Source organism: Dendropsophus ebraccatus, chromosome 3 (assembly GCF_027789765.1).
Source record: "Dendropsophus ebraccatus isolate aDenEbr1 chromosome 3, aDenEbr1.pat, whole genome shotgun sequence".
In the NCBI taxonomy this organism is placed as follows: Eukaryota; Metazoa; Chordata; class Amphibia; order Anura; family Hylidae; genus Dendropsophus; species Dendropsophus ebraccatus.
The window spans coordinates 39,390,766-39,410,837 of NC_091456.1; the positions used below are offsets into that span (position 1 = coordinate 39,390,766).

General features: G+C 45.2%; 1 protein-coding gene across 1 annotated transcript; it reads right to left on the reverse strand.

Moving 5' to 3' along the window:
* Positions 1 to 11,645: 11,645 nt before the first annotated feature.
* Positions 11,646 to 12,629, reverse strand: LOC138786428 (olfactory receptor 10A7-like). Its single transcript, XM_069963417.1, has one exon. It carries the CDS (start codon positions 12,627 to 12,629, stop codon positions 11,646 to 11,648), a length of 984 nt encoding a protein of 327 aa, XP_069819518.1.
* Between the last annotated feature and the right edge of the window lie 7,443 nt (positions 12,630 to 20,072).

Sequence of the window (20,072 nt, forward strand, 5' to 3'; positions counted from 1 at the left end):
GCCACTAGAAACTGCAGCTTTATTGTCCATAGGTGGAGTTTAGGAAGTAAAGAAAGTACCAATCCCTGTGCAAAGAACAAAACGCATTCCGTGTTGATGTAATTTTCTTTACCTAGCTTTCAAACCATAGTCCCATATACTCTGAGATTAAATGATAAATGATAAAGCCCTTTAATGTACTAATGTCTATAATCTTTGCTGGCATGCCATTGCTCCACTGTTTGTTTAAAAACCTCATTGTTCTCCTTTAAACAGGACACTATTATATATTTTCAAGCACTGTGTTTCCTCATACTGGGTGCCATGTGACAGTCACAAGATACCACTAATATTACAACGAAGCAGCATAATTGTTAATCGGGCATTGGATGTCTATAAGTCCCTTTCTCCAAAATAATATGTACTTAAGGAATGAACTAGGAGTTATAAAAAATGGGGGAAGAGATGAAACCAGAATAAAATAGGATTAAAAAAAAAATACTCACTGCTTATCCCCCACTGCTTCACTGCAAATGGTGCTGCTCCTGCTAAGTCTAAAAAGATGAAAGGATACTTCATTCATTGCAATAAGGGTTCAACCAAGCCACTCTGCTGCCCGAAGTCATCTATAGATAGGGCCCCTCCCCAACCCCTGTGGATAGTCTTCTAAGTAGATAGTATTCCCCTTGTAGGTAGTGCCCCAATAGGTAGTATTCCCATGTAGGCATCCACCAGGTAGGTAGTCCTTGGTAGTTAGCCCTCCCAGTAGGTAAAATTCCCATGTAGGCATCCCACTCTAGGTAATCCCCCTGGTAGGTAGTCCCCCAGTAGGTGGTATCTCCGATGTAAATATGAAATAAAGGAGTCAGTGGAGCCTCGGTTACGAGTCTCAAAACAGAATAGCCAGATATCCCTAGCCTGATAGGTAGCCCCTTAAGTCCCACTCGGTTGTCCTTAGACTCCTTTTTTGCATATTTTTTTTTTTAAAAAACTTTATTTAAACATTTTCACTCTTTTGTTTGGTTCCAGAAAGGAAAGACATACATAGAAAAAACAAAACCAGGCACAATCCGCCCGTTACATAACATATACAGACTCATCAGTAGGGAGCTCAGCCGAAGGCTGCAGGCCACAGCAACAGCAGTACAGTAAGCAAGGGTATCAACCAAGGTGTATCGCAAAACTTAAGATGTCAGGCGACATTAACCCTGAACAATTAGGACAGGACGGAACAAAAAAGACTCCACATACACGCAAGCACACACATACCTGGACAGCGCCGCATTCCCCCTCCCCCGGCCAGAGAACCAACAGAAACGATCAAACGTCGGCCGACTCATCCAGCATGAGCCAGTGGATCCATATTTTCTTAAATTTTTTGGGGCATTTGCGATGCTCATATAGGGCTTCATATAGTGGGACGTATTTATTGACTATCTGCTTCCAGTGAGCCAGAGCAGGGGTATCCATACATTTCCATTCCATGGCTATAAGTTTTTTGGCACAAAATAAAAGAAATCTGATGAATACCCTATAGTATTTATTGCGTGTGATTCCATTGATCAGTCCTAGGAGACAGACAGAGGGGGTACAGACAAAGGGGAAGTCGAAGTGATCAGACAGAAATTGTAAGACTGAACGCCAGAAGATCTGTATTTTAGGGCATGACCATACAGCGTGCATGAAAGTGCCAACGTCCGACATACATTTAAAACAAGTATCCGATGGGGATACCCCCATCTTCCTAAGTCTCTCCGGGGTATAATATGTTCGCATCAGAAAGCGAAACTGAATCAGACGGTCTCTAGCGCTTACCACTGTAGGATAATATGTGTGCACCACCTCCTTCCACTGCTGTTCCCCCAGTGAGGGGATATCAACCACCCATTTCTCATATGCCTTTTGGAAAGGGGATGAGTCATCTGGGCTCAATAGTAAATAGCTATGCGTTAGGGGTTTATCAAGGTCAGGGGAGCCTAAGAGCTTTTCGGCCGGCGTGAACTCCAGGGGAACTGTAAGGCTGCCAAACTGAGAATGGACAGCGTGACGCAGCTGCAGGTAATGAAAAAACGCTGTGCGAGGTATCCCATAGAGTTCACACACGGCCGAGAAGGAGTGAAATACATTATCGGGTGCAAATAGATGTGATAGGTAACGGACTCCATGTTTACCCCAAAGAGAGGCACCCTGCAGGCCCAGGAGTTCTGGGAGATGAGGGTTGAGCCACAGAGGAGTACGGGGGGAGAAGGGGGTCGCGGACAACTGCTTATGTACAACTCTCCACACCTTCTGCACCGTAGCTAGAGGAGGGGCCCAAGAAGAGGAAGGGGTGTATCTATAAAGGGTATTCGTCAAGCCCTCATAGGAGCCCACCAGCGCCCCGGCCAACGCCACCGCTGCATTGCTAAGGTCCAGGTCTAACCACCAGTTAGCATATACCAATTGCGAGGCTAGAAAATAGTGATACATATCAGGAGCTGCGAGGCCCCCCTGATGTTTGGGCGCAAGGAGGTGAGAGTAGCTAATCCTAGGTGACCCGCCTTGCCAGTAGAAGGATCTCAGAATCTTGACCAAGTCTGTAAAGAACTGTTTAGGAGGAAAGATTGGGGAAGCGTGAAACAGATAGAGGAATTTAGGAAGAAAGATCATTTTAAAGATGTTAATCCTACCTAGCAGGGAAAGCGGAAGAGGCCCCCATTTCTGCAAACGGAGGTTGGTAGTTGACAGGAGAGGGACTAAGTTCAGGGACATATAGCTGCTTATGGAGGCCGTGATCTCTACGCCCAAGTAACGGAATTGACGAGTCGCCAGCAGTCTATCCGGCAGGGTAGTAGGCAGGGGAAGAGAAGGTGACAGGGGCATAAGGACCGACTTAGGCCAATTCACCACCAGCCCGGAAATGGCACCAAAGTCGTGGATAAGCGACATTAGAGCCACCAGGGAGGGGCCCACATCAGCCAAATAAACTAGGGTATCGTCCGCATACATCGACACTTTCTCAACAATGGACCCCCTCCGGAGGCCCCCGACCGAGGGCGAGGCCCGGACCGCTGCCGCCAACGGCTCAATGGCAATGGCAAAAAGTAGAGGCGACAAAGGGCAGCCCTGCCTCGTCCCTCGCCCGAGAGAGAAGGAGGGGGAGATATCAAGGTTGGTACGAATTCTGGCAGTGGGCTCCGCATATAACAACCGAACCCAGGCTCGGAACCGTGGGCCAAACCGCTGCCTGCCGAGCAGAGACCACAGATACGGCCATTCTACAGAGTCAAAGGCCTTATGGATGTCAAGACTGAGTACGTACCCTGAAACAGCGTCCGACTCGCTAGCAGAGATATTCATAAATAAGCGCGAGATGTTGATATCCGTGGCTCTACCCGGCATGAACCCGGTCTGGTCAGGGTGTATCACCGAGTGTATTACCCCGTTAAGCCGTGTCGCAAGTATCTTAGCCAAGATTTTCACATCAATGGTAAGGAGAGAGATAGGCCTATAAGAGGAGGGGGATAGTGGGTCCTTGCCCGGCTTCAGGAGCAGCACGATCAGGGCCTCACGAAGTGATTGCGGGAGGCGGCCCACTTCTAAGGATTCCCCGTACATAGTAAGGAGGCGGGGGGCTATAGCCTCGGCGTTATTTTTGTACCAGTCAATAACTAACCCGTCCAAACCCGGCGTCTTCCCTAGAGGCATGGATTTAATAGCCTCCACTATCTCCTCCACCGTTAGAGGGGAGTCAAGGGCTTCGGATTGTGAGGGGGACAGGGACTGTAAGGGGGTCTGGTCCAAGAAGGTCGCATATGCCAAGGGATCAGAAGAGCAGTGGGGGGAGTAGAGATCTTGGTAGAAGGCCCGAAAGATTGAGTTAATTTGGGCAGCTTCAGTCACCAGACTCCCTCGGTCATCAACAACCCCGGGGATGGAAACCGTGGGGCGCTCTGCCCTCGCCAGATAAGCTAGCAGCTTGCCATTTTTATCCCCAAACTCAAAGAGAGCCGCCTCAGTGGCAAAGAGTTTTTTCCTTGTGCGCTCCTTTTGCAAGATTAGCAAGTCCCTCTGGGCCCTAGACCATTGTTTCCTTTTGTCTTCCTCCCCAGTGCGCGCCACCTCTACCTCCAGAGAATCAATAAGGGCCATTAAAGAAGCCTCCTGTCGTCTATGAACATTTTTTTGGGTGGTAACTCCTGTGACATATGCCCCCCTGATGGTTGCCTTATACGCATCCCACTTAATCAGCGGATCCGGGAAATCGGAGTTGTGCTCCCAATAGGAGGCGTGAGCAGTTGACAAAGCCTCCTGCACCACCTCTGAGGTCAACCATCCGGGTTGCATACGCCACAACTTAAATGAAGAAGGGCCAGATATTGTGAGGGAGATTATTAGGGCAGAATGGTCTGAGATCCCTCTACTGGTGTAGGATATCTCCCCAATACGGGGCAGTAAGTCAGAAGAGGCAAGGGCTAGGTCTATCCTAGAGAAGGTACCATGTACCTGCGAGAAGTATGAGTACTTCACCGTTTGTGGGAACCTCCAGCGCCAAACATCTTGCAAATGCAGAGCAGCACACCAGGCGTTGAACCGGGCGGAGGCCGGGTCCACTCCACTCGTCCGGTCCAGAGAGGGGTCAGGAACCACATTGAAGTCACCAACCTCCAAGACGGGGTCTACAGGGAAAGAGGATAAGTGCACAGAGATTACGTCCAGGAGAGACTCAGAGAAGGGGGGGGGGACATAGAGGGAGACCAGGGTAAATGACAATGACTGACATGCACAGTGCAAGATCACAAATCGACCAAATTGGTCGCATACCACCTGGGAGACCACTACCGGCAGAGCTTTAGAGATGAGAACCGAGACACCTCTAGAGGATGTAGAATAGGTAGCATGGTAACCCTTAGCTATCCAGGCCCTCTTCAGAGCCAGGGTTTTCTGTCCGATCACATGAGTCTCCTGTAAACATATAATGTGTGGAGAGTGGCGTTTCACAAAGTCTAACACCAGGGACCTCTTGAATTTGGAGTTAAGGCCCCTCACATTCCAACTGATAACTTTAAGGGATGTCATCATGTCGACCCAAAAATAAAAGTTGACCTATCAGGACCAGCAGCCAAGGGGGGGAAAAGCGCGGCCACACACACCACCAAACATACCACACAACGTACAGGACAGACAAGGAACAAACATCACACATATAATGAACAAAAGGCAAGAACATGAACATCCTAGTCAACTGGACTGGGTACCCAACTCCCTGTCTAACACTACCAACCTACGAGTGCAGACCTTAGACCCTAACTGAACACTAATCGACAGAGCTAGTCACTGCCGAGGCAATTACTCTATGCTTAAACTAAATAGTCTCCAACTCACCCCCGCCCCCCCTGATCAATGAAGTATAGACCCCCCCCCCTCAAAAAGGAAAACACCCCCCTCCCCCCCCCAAAAAAAAAAAAATCAACCAGGTGAGTTCAGGATCTTGGACCCCCGGCTAAAGACTTAGGGCCCTATTCCACGGGACGATTATCGTTTGGATAATCGTTAACGATTAACGATCTCAAACGACCGCTATTGCGAAAGACCTGAAAACGTTCACTCATTTCCATGGAACGATAATCGTTACTTATGATCGTAATTGCGATCGTTTCTCTTCGCTATTTATTCGCTATTGCGTTCGTATCTATTGAGAACGACCGAACGATGTCTTATTCAATGCGAACGATTTGCGAACGAGCAACGATAAAAATAGGTCCAGGTCTTATTAAACGATCAACGATTTCTCGTTCGGTCGTTAATCGTTAACTGCATTTCAACCGAACGATTATCGTTCAGATTCGAACGATTTAACGATAATCTGAACGATAATCGTCCCGTGGAATAGGGCCCTTAGTGAGTGTCCATTGTAGACAAATAGTCCCATGTTGTATAGCGACTGGAACACCAAGAGTGGGAGCACCGTCAAGTGTCATCTTCAATCATCCGGCGGAACACGCGGTGCCATCTCCACCCACTCCAGGGCAGCTGAGGGGGACGTGAAGAATTTCGTGGTATTCCCAACTACCACTCGCAGGCGAGCAGGGTACAGCATGGAATATTGGTATCCTTTGGCACGAAGTTTGTTACGGACTTCCGTAAATTGCGTGCGCTGCTTCCGTATTTCCACGGAAAAATCAGGGTAAAAGGACACTCTGTTGTTGTCAATCATGACTTCTCCCTTGACCCGGACCGCTCTCAGGATGGCATCTCGATCACGGAAATGCAGTAACCGAAACAGGAAAGGCCTGGGGGGGGCCCCCGGCGGCGGGGGCTTAGCAGGAACACGATGGGCTCGCTCAATGGTGAAGTAAGCAGAAAAGGTCTCGGCTGGCAGAAGTTGGCGTAGCCAGCGTTCGGTGAATCCTACTGGATCGTCGCCCTCCGTTTTCTCCGGCAGCCCCACAATGCGGACGTTATTCCGTCTCAGCCTATTTTCAAAGTCATCCGCACGGGCCACAACTGCCTTCACCTGCCGCTGCAAATCCACAATCTGAGCAGGAATAGGATGAACAGTATCCTCCATCTCCGAAACCCTCCTCTCCACCTCAGTGGTGCGCTCCCGGATTTTTTGGGTTTCATGCCCCAGAATGACAAAGTCCTGACGGAGTTCGTCCACCTTGGTGACAAGCATTGATTGACAGGTGTTTATGGCAGCTAGAATTTCTGAGAATTTCCCATCAATAGCAGAGGCTGAATATTGGGACCGTTCAGGAGAATGCAGTCTGGGCGGGCTAGGGGAGCCCTCAAAGCAGGATACGTGACTGTCTCTAGAGGCGTCCCTGCGGCGTGCCATGGATCTGGAGAAGCGTTCTAGTTGTTTAGCCGCTTGAGCCTGCACTTTCGCGGGGAGATGGTTGCGTTCTGCAGAGGTCCCCTCAACACCTTCAGGCCCAGAGTCTATGTCTGATGGGGGACGGGAGGGAGCCGCCGGGATCCCCTTGTTCCTCTTAGTCTTAGTAGGGTTGTGTCCTCCTTTGGATCCTCCCATAACACCTGGGGGGAGACGAACAGCACAGGCAACACAGCCGCCGGTAAGGGGACAAAAGGACACAGTCTCCAGGAGGCAAGGCAGGCAGGCTTATGGCTGGTAGCAGGGAGCAGCAGCAGGGGCCCTGGCAGGCCTGTAACAGAGGGTGCACTGTAAGGGGTACAGCCGTCTATGGCCCCCACCTCAGTAGTTGGATGAAGGCCTTCTCTTTGCCCCCCACTGCAGGTCCAAGGGGCTGTACGTGCAGCCTGTGTTTATGAGCGGGGACCAGGGCCGTCCTCCACGCCCAGTCTGCGCCTGCAGAGTAATGGAGGGAGGGCCGTCTCCAACTAAGATGGCGGCCGCCGGCGGGTGTCTACCCAGGACCGTATCCAGCCGTTTGCCCGGGGGAGACCGGAGGGCGGGCGCAGACAACCACCGTCAGCAGACCTCAGACCAGAGAGAGGAGAGGAGAGGAAGCGCCGGAGCGTAATGGCGGCCGCCGGAAGTGAGGCCAGGGCCGGGCGCACTCACCACCTGACACGCCACCGCAGTCCGGAGGGGTCCGTTGGAGGACACGCTGCTCCCAGAAGACCGCAAGGAAGGATCGGGGGACTGTGCCGGCAACGCCGCCTCCCGCGGTGAGTGTCCCGTGCTGCGCGCGCGCCGCCGCTGCCCCGTCCGTCTCACCAGGCCGCAGATGAAGAAGGTCTCTTGCCGGGCACCACTAGTCTTCAGGGTTGCCGGTAGGAGTGTAGGGGTCACCGGGTACCTCAGGGGGGCAAGCTGGGGCCGAGGGGGGAGCCCGTACAGGATATATTCAGGAGAATAGGCCAGGGAACGCAGGAGCTCTCAGGAGAAGTGTCTGCCTCAGGCAGCCATCAGACCACGCCCCCCCCTTTTTTGCATATTTACATTTTTAGGGGCATCAGTGGAGACTCTTGATTGAGTACTTCGTTGGAATTTTTTCACTGATCTCCTTGAGCTCAGTGATTGCTGTGTTTTGTTGGTTGATTTATCATTGCCTTAACTAGCCAGAATCCACACTGACGAGGGGCAAATACCCCGAAATAGCTGTCTGTGGATGGATGCCTGCCTTGGTAAGCCCTTGTCATGTGGCAATACAACTGATTTAGACTTTGACACATAAGGGCCACCCTATTGTTTCAATATTTATGTTCCAATACTCGCAACCGAGTGGGATTTAAGGAGCTGCGTATCAGGGTGATGTGGTGCTCGCCCCATCTGGAGGCACCCCGTGGCAACAGGCTAGGGATATCTGGCTATTACTGTGTTTTGAGACTCGCAACCGAGGCTCCATGACAATTTTTTTGCATATTTAAATTTTAAGGGCCATCAGTGGAGACTCCTGATTGAGTACTTCATTGGAATTTTTTCACTGACCTCCTTGAGCTCAGTGATTGCTGTGTTTTGTTGGTATCTCCCATGTAGGCACATGCCAGATACAGATCCCTTCTAGCAGCACAGTTGATTGCAATGCAGTCAACTGTGCTGCTGGAAGGAATCCGTATCTGTCGCGTGCCTGCATCGGGAGAGTGGCTGGAGCATAGCGGCATATGCTGCCGCCCGCTAAATATTATAGTTGCTCTTTAACAATTCAATTAGCTCTAATTTATGCTGCATGCTGCCATTCAAAAAATGTTGAAGGTTTCCTTCTTTTTACTGTGGCTATCGATCACGGACGTAAAGAGAGTAGTAGCAATTCAGGGGTGTTAGCAATTGACCTACCAAAGTATGCCTTGTAGATTGCCAGATTGTGAAGCATGTTTTCCCAAAATGACACCCAACGTGAACCATGTCTCCCCGGTCAGACAGGCATCTCCAGCACCTATCAAAGGTTTCTGGAAACATACTATGCAGAGGAGATGGGCAATAGTACCAGCGGGAAATGACCTTGTAGTTTTTCTCTGTGACTTTTACAGATTTCACAGATCTTCAAAACCTATGATTGATCCAACGAGATATTACGGTCATTCTCCCGTTTGTCCAAGAAGCGAGCATGTGCTGCATATAAACTGCTAAGAAGAATCTGATAAATCTCAGGTAGGCATGTGGAATAGCTGAGAGGGAGGTAACCAATGTGTCAAAATCTGTGAGTGATTATGTATTCATGCCCTGAGAGTAAAAGAATTAAGAGACTAATTGATCGAATTATAAATCCTGCCTATAAAGAGGTAAAGGGGGTAACTGAATCTCCAGTCATGCAATCCTGCAATCAGGGGCAAGAGCTGTGCTTCCAAAGGACAAATCCGGTAGCCCGCCAGCCTGGCTGGAAAGCTGGGTTTTATAGTAATGGGTCAAGATGCCAGGTCGCCTTGAAAATTTATGTATAGAAACGAATTTATCCCACAGTCTCAATGTGTGAGCGACTAGAAATATGAAGTCAGAAAGGTTTGGACAAGTCTTGTGGGGACACCCAAGACAACAAAGATAAGTCAATCTATGACAGTGCTATTTCTAAGCCCATCCCTCTCTTTTGTCACTTGTTATGAGCCCAGTCCAGGATCCTGCAGAGAGTAGCCATTTTATGATACACTGTCATGTCGGGGAGAGCCCTGCTCATTACACCTATATTGTGGAAAGTTAAAAAATTAGTCAGTAAGGCTTTCGGAATGCAATCTGAACGCTGTTGAACACACCGTTTTTTGCCAAAACCTGCATGATGTTGCAGGATTTTCTGCAACATCATGTGGCTATTGGGGAGAACTGGGTTCGTGGTTTCCACAGTCTTAAGATTATGTTCCAAACACATCTGTGGAAACCCAACCTAAGAGAAAATAAAAGGAGAAGTCCAGCAAAATTTTTTATTAAAGTATTGTATTGCCCCCCAAAAGTTATACAAATCACCAGTATACACTTATTACGGGAAATGCTTATAAAGTGCTTTTTTCCCTGCACTTACTACTGCATCAAGGCTTCGCTTCCTGCATAAAATGGTGTTGTCACTTCCTGGATAAAATGGTGATGTGACGACCCGACTCCCAGAGCTGTGTGGGCTGTGGTTGCTGGAGAGGATGATGGCAGGGGGACACAGGGCACTGGAGGGACACTGAGCATCCCTCTGCCATTATCCTCTCCAGCAGCCTCAGCCCACACATCTCTGGGAGTCGGGTCGTGACATCACCATTTTATCCAGGAAGTGAACCCTTGATGCAGTAGTAAGTGCAGGGAAAAAAAGCACTTTATGTGCATTTCCCATAATAAGTGTTTATTGGTGATTTGTATAAATTTTGGGGGGCAATACAATACTTTCATAAATATTTTTGCCGGAATTCTCCTTTAACCCCTTAAGGTCAAAGCCAATTTTCGTTTTTGCAATTTTTGCTTTTTTCACTTTATGTTTAAAAGTCCATAGCGCTTGCATTTTTTCACCTAGAGACGTATATGAGTGCTTATTTTTTGCTAAACAAATTGTACTTTGCAATGACAGGCATTTTTTTTCTATAATATATCCTGCGAAACCGGAAAAAAATCATTTGCGCTGTCAAATTGAAAAAAAAAAAGGAATTTGTTTTGATTTCGGGGAGTTTTGCATTTACGCCGTTCGCCCTATGGTAAAACTGACTGGTTATGCATGTTCCTCAAGTCGTTACAATTACAACGATATATAACATGTATAACTTTTATATTATCTGATGGCCTGTAAAAAATTCAAACCATTGTTAACAGATATATGTTCCTTAAAATCTCCATTCCCAGGCTTATAGCGCTTTTATCCTTTGGTCTATGGGGCTGTATGAGGTGTCATTTTTTGCGCCATGATGCGTTCTTTCTATCGGTACCTTGATTGCGCATATACGACTTTTTGATCACTTTTTATTTCAGTTTTTCTGGATTTGATGCTACCAAAAATGCGCAATTTTGCACTTTGGAATTTTGTGGTGCTTACGCCGTTTACCGTGCGAGATCAGGAATGTGATAAATTAATAGTTCGGGTGATTACACGCGCAGCGATACTGAATATGTTTATTTATTTGTTTATTTATTTATTTATATTTATAAAATGGGAAAAGGGGGGTGATTTGGACTTTTAATAGGGGAGGGGATTTTTTATTAATAAAAAAATTTTTACTTTTATTTTTACTTTAACTAGAAGTCCCCTGGGGGACTTGTATATACACAGCAAAGATCGATTAGATCGGTCATAGATTGCTATGGCCTGCTGCAGGCCATAGCAATCTATTGCCGAGCCGGGATCAGCGTCATTCCGACGCTGAGGCCCGGCACGGGCAGAAGAACGGATCTCCCCCTCCCGCGATGCGATCCGTCCCACTAGACACCAGGGATGCACGGAGGAAAGCCTCTAAGTGCAGCTGTCAGGTTTGACAGCTGCACTTAGAGGCTTAATTAGCCAGCGCGGCAACGGGACCGGCGCCGGCTAATAGAGGCACTGCCCGGCTGCACTGCCCGGCGGGACCCCTCTCTGAACACCCCGCGCGGCACCATGACGTATCAGATACGTCATGGGTCGATAAGGGGTTAAGAACCAATGGACCTTAATACAGCTTAATAATTATTTTAATTATGAACCAAATATAATAGATACATTCAAGTCAAATATTTCCAGGAAACATATGCAAATCCAGTAACCAGTATCCACAATGGGAAATACTGTTACTTTATAGGAATACATTTCTTCAATATTTACATTTCATTGGCCATTACCGCTGGCGTTTACAACTACAGATGGTTTGGTTTCCTTGATCCCTACTTTTTGATGCAAGAGTTTTTTGAGTCCTCCTTTAACTTCTTCGTTTCTTAAACTATATATCAGAGGATTTAGAAGTGGGGTTACCACACTATAGAGGAGAGACAGCAGCTTGTCATTATCTGGAGTATCACTAGTCTTCACTCGAACATATGTAAAAGCTCCAGTTCCAAAGAATAACGTGACAGAGATAAAGTGTGAGGCACAAGTAGAGAAGACTTTCTTACGCCCTTTGGCGCTAATGCGCGTAATGGCAGCAATGATACGTCCATAGGAGTAAAGTACCAACGCAAAGGGTAATGGTAGGACGATAAAACCAGTAATAGAAACGGCAATCTGATTGGCAGAAGCATCAGTGCACGCCAACTTCAGCAATGGAGGGATGTCACAGAAGAAGTGGTTAATAAGGTTAGGTCCACAGTAAGGAAGGGAAAAGATAGACAAAGTCTGTCCAAGGGAGATGAGGTTGCCAAAGGCCCAAGACACGGTGGTCATCTTTAAACATGTAGATTTGTTCATTACAGAAAAGTATCTCAAGGGGTTGCAGATGGCGACAAAGCGGTCATATGCCATAACAGTTAGAATAAAGCACTCAGTGACACCAAGGGTGAAGAAGCAAAACATCTGTGTGCAGCAACCATAGAAAGAGATTGTCTTCTTCTTGGCCACAAAGGTGTGGAGCACTTTCGGGAGGGTGACTGTAATGTAACACATTTCAAGGAAAGAGAGATTGCGGAGAAAATAGTACATCGGTGTGTGAAGAAGGGAATCCAGAGTTATCACAGTGATGATTGTGAAGTTACCCAGAAGAGTAAATATATAGATAAAGAGGAAAAGAGGGAAGAGAAATAACTGAGTTTTTATGTTAAAATTGGTGAATCCCAATAGGATGAATTCATCAATATTGGACCCATTTCTTGGAAACATAGAATTTGCAAAGCTCATCTAAACACATAACAAAGATGAATACAAAATTTCAAGTAAATTATTAAAGTCATTTCTATTATTCTAACATACAACTAATAGGGTATGCATTATAACTATGAAAACAAAGTTTGATACGTGAAATGGTACAATAAATTAGTTATAAGGTACACAAATAAAGAGAGTCAGGATAGAAAGAGATGATGATGATGAGTGTTAAAGGTAGATTCCAACAAAACACGGCAATCACTGAGTTCAGGGAGATTAGTGAAAAGAATCCAATGAAGTACTCACTCAAGAGTTTTCATTGATACATTGCCCCCTGTAAATTTAAATAGGCAAAAAAGGATTTGTGGAGCCTCAGTTGAGAGTGTCAAAACACGGGAATAGACAGATATCCCTCCAAGAAAGGAAAATCTTTGCTAAGGGGTGTATGTGTAATAGTGATGCACGGCCGATGGCTGATGATTGTAGTTACTTATCTTACCATGTTCCCTAGTGTTCTCAGGCCTTCCCGGTCACTGCAGCTGCAGCTCTGCCTTCTGTTCCCTTCTGTTCCGGTCTCTACACTAAGAGGCCGCTCAGCCAATCACTGGCTGAGACAAGACTGTGGCCAGTGATTGGCTGAGTGCAGAGACCTGGAAAGGCCTGAGAACCCCAGGGAACATGGTAAGGTAAGTAACTACTTTATTATTTTACACTAAAGGCAAGGGTTGCACAGACATTGCTAACGATGTTTGTGCAGCCCTTGCTACCCGATAGTCGGCCCGCGTAATTGCTCAGTGAACGAGCCCCGATCTAGCAGAACAGCGCTCTTTTACACCTTATGATAGGGCCTTGTAATAGGACCCATACATTAGAGCCCATCTCCTGCAACAAGTTAGATTGAGTGCTTCTCTCGGCTCCGTCCAATAATTGGTGGGGGTCTCAGAACCAAGACCCCTCACCTCTGTGTGACATTGCTGACAGCACCACTTTAAGACTCTTCAGCACTCAGTCTCTTTTTATTTTCCCTCTCTTTTCTTGCATCCGCTTTTCCTCTCCCTTTTAAGCCCTTAAAACTGATATTGGCAGGACCCATGTAAGTTTTTTTTTCCAGCTGCAGGATAGTTGATATAGCTGTTTACCTAACATGATCACATGAACATGCAGGGTGCTTTCAGGTCAGGGCTTATATCCTTTATCAGTCCGTAAATTTGCCGAATGACCAATGAAATTGCCAGCAATAACTGCTTGTTTACAAGTTTTACTACTATGCTATTTTACACTTTATTTTCCAGTAAAAAAAAAAAAAAGTTCTGGTTTAGTGATTTACTGCTATAATACTATTACTATATATGAATTATTTACTAAATTACTAAATCTCCTCCCTTATACTAAAAATAGAGAGAGGAAACAGGACGGACACCTGATATTTTAACAAATAGTATTCTAATTATAACTGCGGGAAAGTATGAGCGCTTCTCTTATGTGTGGGGACATAGTGTACAATGAAAAGTTAACTGTGTACCAGGCTGAACTCTGCACATACTGATATCCTATTATAGAGAATGAAGAGATGGGGGATTGTTCTAGACATATAACTAGTCATTCTATGAAAGTGTAATTTCTAGGAAGCTTCATCATACTTGACTTTGGTTAACCCTACATTTCCTGCCTTTTCCCATTTGGACAGACCTCGAAGCAAACAATTTGGGAGTGCTTGACAAGATCATTAGAGATCATTGTGGTTACTGGTGACCCCTTTACCCCTTTCCTTCCCATATGCCTATCCCTATCCATTCCCTGTTATTTCAATGCTTGTTTCAAGCTTGGTTAAAAATTTTGTAATGTTATGGAAAATTACATGAACCACATTAGGTATTCACTACATCTTTAAGGACTAAGGAGCCTATTCCACGGAGCGATAATCGGCTGAATCGGCCCGATACAGCCGATTATTGCTCAGTGTAATAGAGAAAACGATCAGACGATGATCGTGTCATCAGCTGATTGTTTGTTTAGGCCCAAACCTAAAATCATCGGTCACCCAACGCGCATCGCTGCGTGGAATAGCGGTGCGAAGCGGGCGACCGACGATTTGATTAGCAGCATACATTACTTAGCAGGGCTTCTCCTCCGCTTCGTCTTCCTCCCCGGGTCCCGCGGCGCAGCGTCAGCTTCGGTGCAGCCTGAATGAACTCTCAGACTGCTCAGCCAATCACAGGGCGGGACCGCCGCGCCCAGTGATTGGCTGAGCGGTCTGACAGCTCAGTCAGGCCGTTCCGGAGTTGATGCTGCACCACGGGACCCAGGGAGGAAGACGGAGCGGAGGAGAAGCCCTGCTAGGTAATGTATGCTGCAAGGACATTGGTAACAATGTCCCTGCAGCCCTCGCTATAACGATTGTCGGGCCGTGGAATAGGCCCAGTAAACGATCGCCAATCTAACAGATCGGCGCTCGTTTATATCGTTGATGGGGCCCTGCTCGGCCCTTGGAATAGGACCCTAACTTTCTTGTTTTATTCACTATACTATGTATCCTATCTATTGTGAAAAGGTCAGCACATACCCATACCCATCCCCTTTGTTTTGTTTTGTACATTTCTTTTGTTCAATAAAAAAAATTAAAAAAAATCACATTACATACACTACATAAGCAAAAGTAGTGGGACACCTACACATTCCACTTAGAGGAGCTTATAGGACAATCCATTCTAAAGGACTTAAAGGGGTTTTCTGGGCAAAATGGACTGATGAGCTATCCACAGGATAACTTATTAGTCACTGATTGGGGTTCATGCACCCAGCACCTACGCCAATCTGCTGTTTGGCATCTGCACTACAGAGTTTGTCTCTGTCACTGTCTAGTAGTGGCAATGTGTAACTGCAGCTCAGGTCCCATTCAAGTGATCGGTGGCTGAGCTGCAGTTAGAGTTAGAGTGCTGTTCTAATATTATTATTCTTACTTCTGGAGACTTCCGGGGACTTTTGGAGCCTCTGTCATTCTCCCGAAGCTCTCCTGGCAGCCGAGCGTCTCCAAGCTTCTTTGAAGAGATGCTCGGCTGCCTGGGAGAGCTTCGGGGGGAGACAGGACGGGAGACGGGCGGCTGCTGGTCGCCACATATGGTGGGGATGCAGCCATTTTTGAATTCCCCCACTGTATGACCATACCCGGTGTGTAAGATGACCCAGAACTTCTGAGAGGATTTTTCGGGGTTAAAAGTCGTCTTATACACCAAAAAATACGGTACTTAATTATACAATGAACAATACACAATGAGGATTGTTACATCCCCCGACATGGCAAAGAAACCAGTTTTGAGTAATTACTTACCCATAATCATAAATGTTATTTGTTCATTATATGGAAAACTATTGGATGAAAACTTGAAAACAATATAGTTAATTCATGTAAATGTCATTGTGTCCAATGTTTATTGTGTCCAAAATCCTTTCAGTCCAGAAAATGAAAAGAGTTTGTAAAGTCACATTTTGTCTATAGAAATAATCTTCACAAACACAGTTTACCTAAGTAAATATATATAATTCAATTTTTCCATTCATTCATTTCATTCTAAACATAAAATGGGTGAATTTATTATTTAGTCTAATAAGTATGATTTTTTTTTTTTTACTGTGACTTCTTTTATTGCTGATTTCTTTTGTGTGAAATGTATCTATTGTGCCCAAAAACCTTTGTGAATTTGGGCAATTTTTCTTGTTTGCACAAAAGCTCAAAACCGTGTAAATTTTATGTCTGGTCAGGAGGTACCTAATGCCTGCGCCAAAAAATTCTCACAATTTTTACATTTTTGAGCAACAATAAATTAGTGTGAGGGTGGCTTCACACAGCCTATTTTTGTGGCGTTATTCTCCTCTCCAAAAAACACCAGAAAAACTGCCAAAGATAATTTTGCCATTTTTTCTGGCAGTTCTTGACTTTGGGTGAGGTTGTTTTTTTTTTTTGTTTGTTTGTTTTTTGCCTTTGACATTTTTGAGACAAACACAAGAAATTCCATTAAACTCCACGGTAGAGTAATGGCCCTATTCCACGGGTCGTCATAGAGGAGCAAACGAGCGCTATTAGCGCTCGTTTGCTCCTCGTTGGGGAGCTGCGGGGGGGCTTCCCGGGTGATCGCTGATCGTCCGGGCAGCCCATAGGATACAGCAGCGTCTGCTGCCGACGCTCCTATTCAACGGAGCGACGGCAGCAGATCGCTGCTATATCAGTCTCTTGTTTTTCAACATGTTGAAAAACAAGCGACTGCAACAATCAGCTGACATGAACGATGTTGGCTGATCGTTGCGCTCTATTCCACGGGATGATTATCATCCATAGCGGCCGATATCAGCGGAATATGGACGATAATCGTTTGGTGGAATAGGGCTTTAACGCCACAATATGCAGAAAAAAATGCCAAAGCCTCAGCATGTTCCATTTTTGGAAAGACTGCCACAGAAAAAAAAACTGCCGAAGAGGACAGAGAAACGGCACATAAAAAAATAAAAACAGCAAGTATGGATGGCATTTCATAAAAATCCATTGACTTATTGACTTAGAGCTAACATCTGGCTGTGAGCATTTTTGGTCAAATAAACACCATGGGGGAGATTTATCAAAGGGTGTAAAATTTAGACTGGTGCAAACTACCCACAGCAACCAATCACAGCTCCTCTTTCCTTTCAACAAAGCTGGAAGCTGAGCTGTGATTGGTTGCTGTGGCCAGTTTGCACCAGTCTAAATTTTACACCCTTTGATAAATCTCCCCCCATGGCTTTTTTGCAAAAATTTAAGGCTGTGTGAAATCAGCCTATTACAACTGCACAATCCTAAAAAGATGCTTCACATTCAGTTTATAAAATTTATAATAATTATTAAAAATTTATAAAATAAATAATAATTTTTAAAAAAGCAGACAAAACATATTCACCTGCCGTATAATAATTTGGAAATACCACTATATAATAAAAAGGGGCACCAATTGAGTATATTCACCCCCAAAAAACGTAAAAGCCATGATAAATTTGGGCCAATGTGTTGTTTAAAACTGAACATATTTCCTTTGTTTTTTAGGTAAATTCTATTTTCCCATATTTATATGTGTGGCAGTAACAGGTAGACTGTGAACAGTGCTGAAAATAAATTTACACATTGAATAAATCCTCCTTTGTCCAGATCTACTGTAAAGCGGCATCTGGTGGAAAGCCTGTTTCCTCATATTATCATAAATCAGAATGTTTTCTTTTTAGTCCTTCGCTGCTCTCCACCCTATTGAATATACTCGCATACTGTTTGCTGGGGCTATTACATTAAATAGTCCCAAACAATAATAGCAGCTGCACGGTAAAAAAAAAAGATTACAAGGGACGCTAACAAGTAACGTGCAGGAAATGAAGGGAAATGATACAAATCTGGTGTCCCTGAGCTATCATTGCTTTGTACCAATTATTATTCCACTGCTCCCTTTTGGTTTTATTCCACCTTAGTGCCGTATAGTTCATCCTCTCCTCTTCCCCTTTAATGTCTCCTGCACTAGCAGGACAAAGGCTTTTCTGTCTGTGTAATGAACTCCCTAAAATGTTATTATGCACATTGCTGTCTTCATTGCATTTTACTATAATAGATAGAAACATATGAGAGCGGCTGTGAAAAAAGAATCAGAAGGAATCAGCTGTAATATAATATTTCTAAATGGGAAAAATCTTCATAATTATATCATACATGGGTCACATAATCAGATCACAGGACGATGTAAGATATGGGGACGTTCTGTAGGAAAAGAGATATTGGAACACATAAAATAAAAAAAAATCAGCTACAATAATTCTACATAGAGAAATAGATGGAGCTAAATATTTCACAGAACTGTAGAGTCACTGGAGTATAGATATGCTGAATATATTCTCACATGCACAATCCCTACAACAGAGTCTGGGGCCCCGCTGAGTACTTTGATGTCTATGTACATACCCTGTCTATGGAGGCTCCTATAGTGTTGTGCATGTGTAAATCAAAGCTCCATATGGCTGCAGCCTCTAGAATCTCAGCTCAAATCTGAGCATAATATAAATGGCAAATTCACAGGTTTTTAGGTTTCTATAGTTGAGCGGGACTTACATAAAATGATGGAACCCCTCTTCCTAATGCTACTCACTGCCACGCCTGCCTCCAAAATGTCACCTACAAATTAAATACTTTATTGCAATCTCTTTACTAAGATAAAAACCAAATTGTAAAGACTATAAAAGAAAAAATTATCAGCCACTGACTACTGTATATTATATTTTAGCGTATACTCAGGAATATAGTAAAGACTAACCTCTGCCACGTTCTGGTGGGGTGACCTGCCACCCACAAGAAAAACAGAGAGATTACAGTTTATAAAGAATATAAGAGCCCCTCCATTCTGTAGCCATGTTCCACAGGGAGGAATGAATCCTCATGACGTCTCATTAAACTCTTGTGAAGTTGCATCATTTGAGTGACACTTTCTAAACTACTTTGGATTAACCTTTAATGAATCATTGTGTATGTTGCTTTAGTATATGGTCCGCTATATAAAAACATGGCCACTTTCTTCCAGAGACAGAACGATCCTTGTCTGGGTGGGGTTTTGTAAGTCAGTTCCATTGAAATAAATGGATTGCAAACCACATCTGAATTGGAGACAAGAGTTGTGTTGTCTCTGGAAGAAAGTGGTCATGTTTTTCTAACATTGCATAGCCCCTTTAACCCCTTACCTTTTTTTGACGATATTGATCGGGCCATATTTTTCAAGTCTGACTGGTCTTGTTTTATGCGTTAATAACTTGAGATTGTTTTCTTTTCACAAAATTACTTAATATTAGTAGGGAATTTTGGCTGCGAAAAACTAAAATATTGTTAAATTTTTTTAAGCGGATTTCTCTGGGTTTGAAATTCTCTGCATGTAACTGTCAGGAATGCGCAGTAAGCCTGGTGTGAATTGGGCCTGTTTTTACCTTTTGTCTGACACACCCGCTTTCCTTTCAGCTTTCTGGCAATGCAGGAGTTACACTGCTCACTGCTAGCCTTGATTGCTGCAGCTGAGCAGTGTTTTTGATTGACAGATGCCTCTGCCTCTCTGGAACCATGAGGATCAGAGCGCCGGTCCAATGGGGATCCGGACTAGGCTCTTGATCCTCATAAATGAAAGCAGAGCCAATTATTCCTTGCTGGCTATTAGTGTATATTAGTCCCAGCTCCCCTTGACTCTATCCCAGCGTTCCCTGCCCTAGCCTCCCTTGCTGTTGTTCTGCCTGTTACCTGACCTTCTGTCTGACCACCGTCTATCCGTTCTCTTTCTGATTTTTTATCTCGCTGCCCGTTGTTGCTGACTTGGCTGGTTAACTTCTCTATATTGTGTTTGTTTGTATGTCTGCATTATGTGTTGCACATATACAGAGTAGGGACCGACTCCGTGGTTGTCCACGGCCGTTTAGGGC

Bases quoted from the DNA above. Each gene is read 5' to 3' on its own strand.
- LOC138786428 (XM_069963417.1), bottom strand. From the start codon at position 12,629: ATGTTTCCAAGAAATGGGTCCAATATTGATGAATTCATCCTATTGGGA.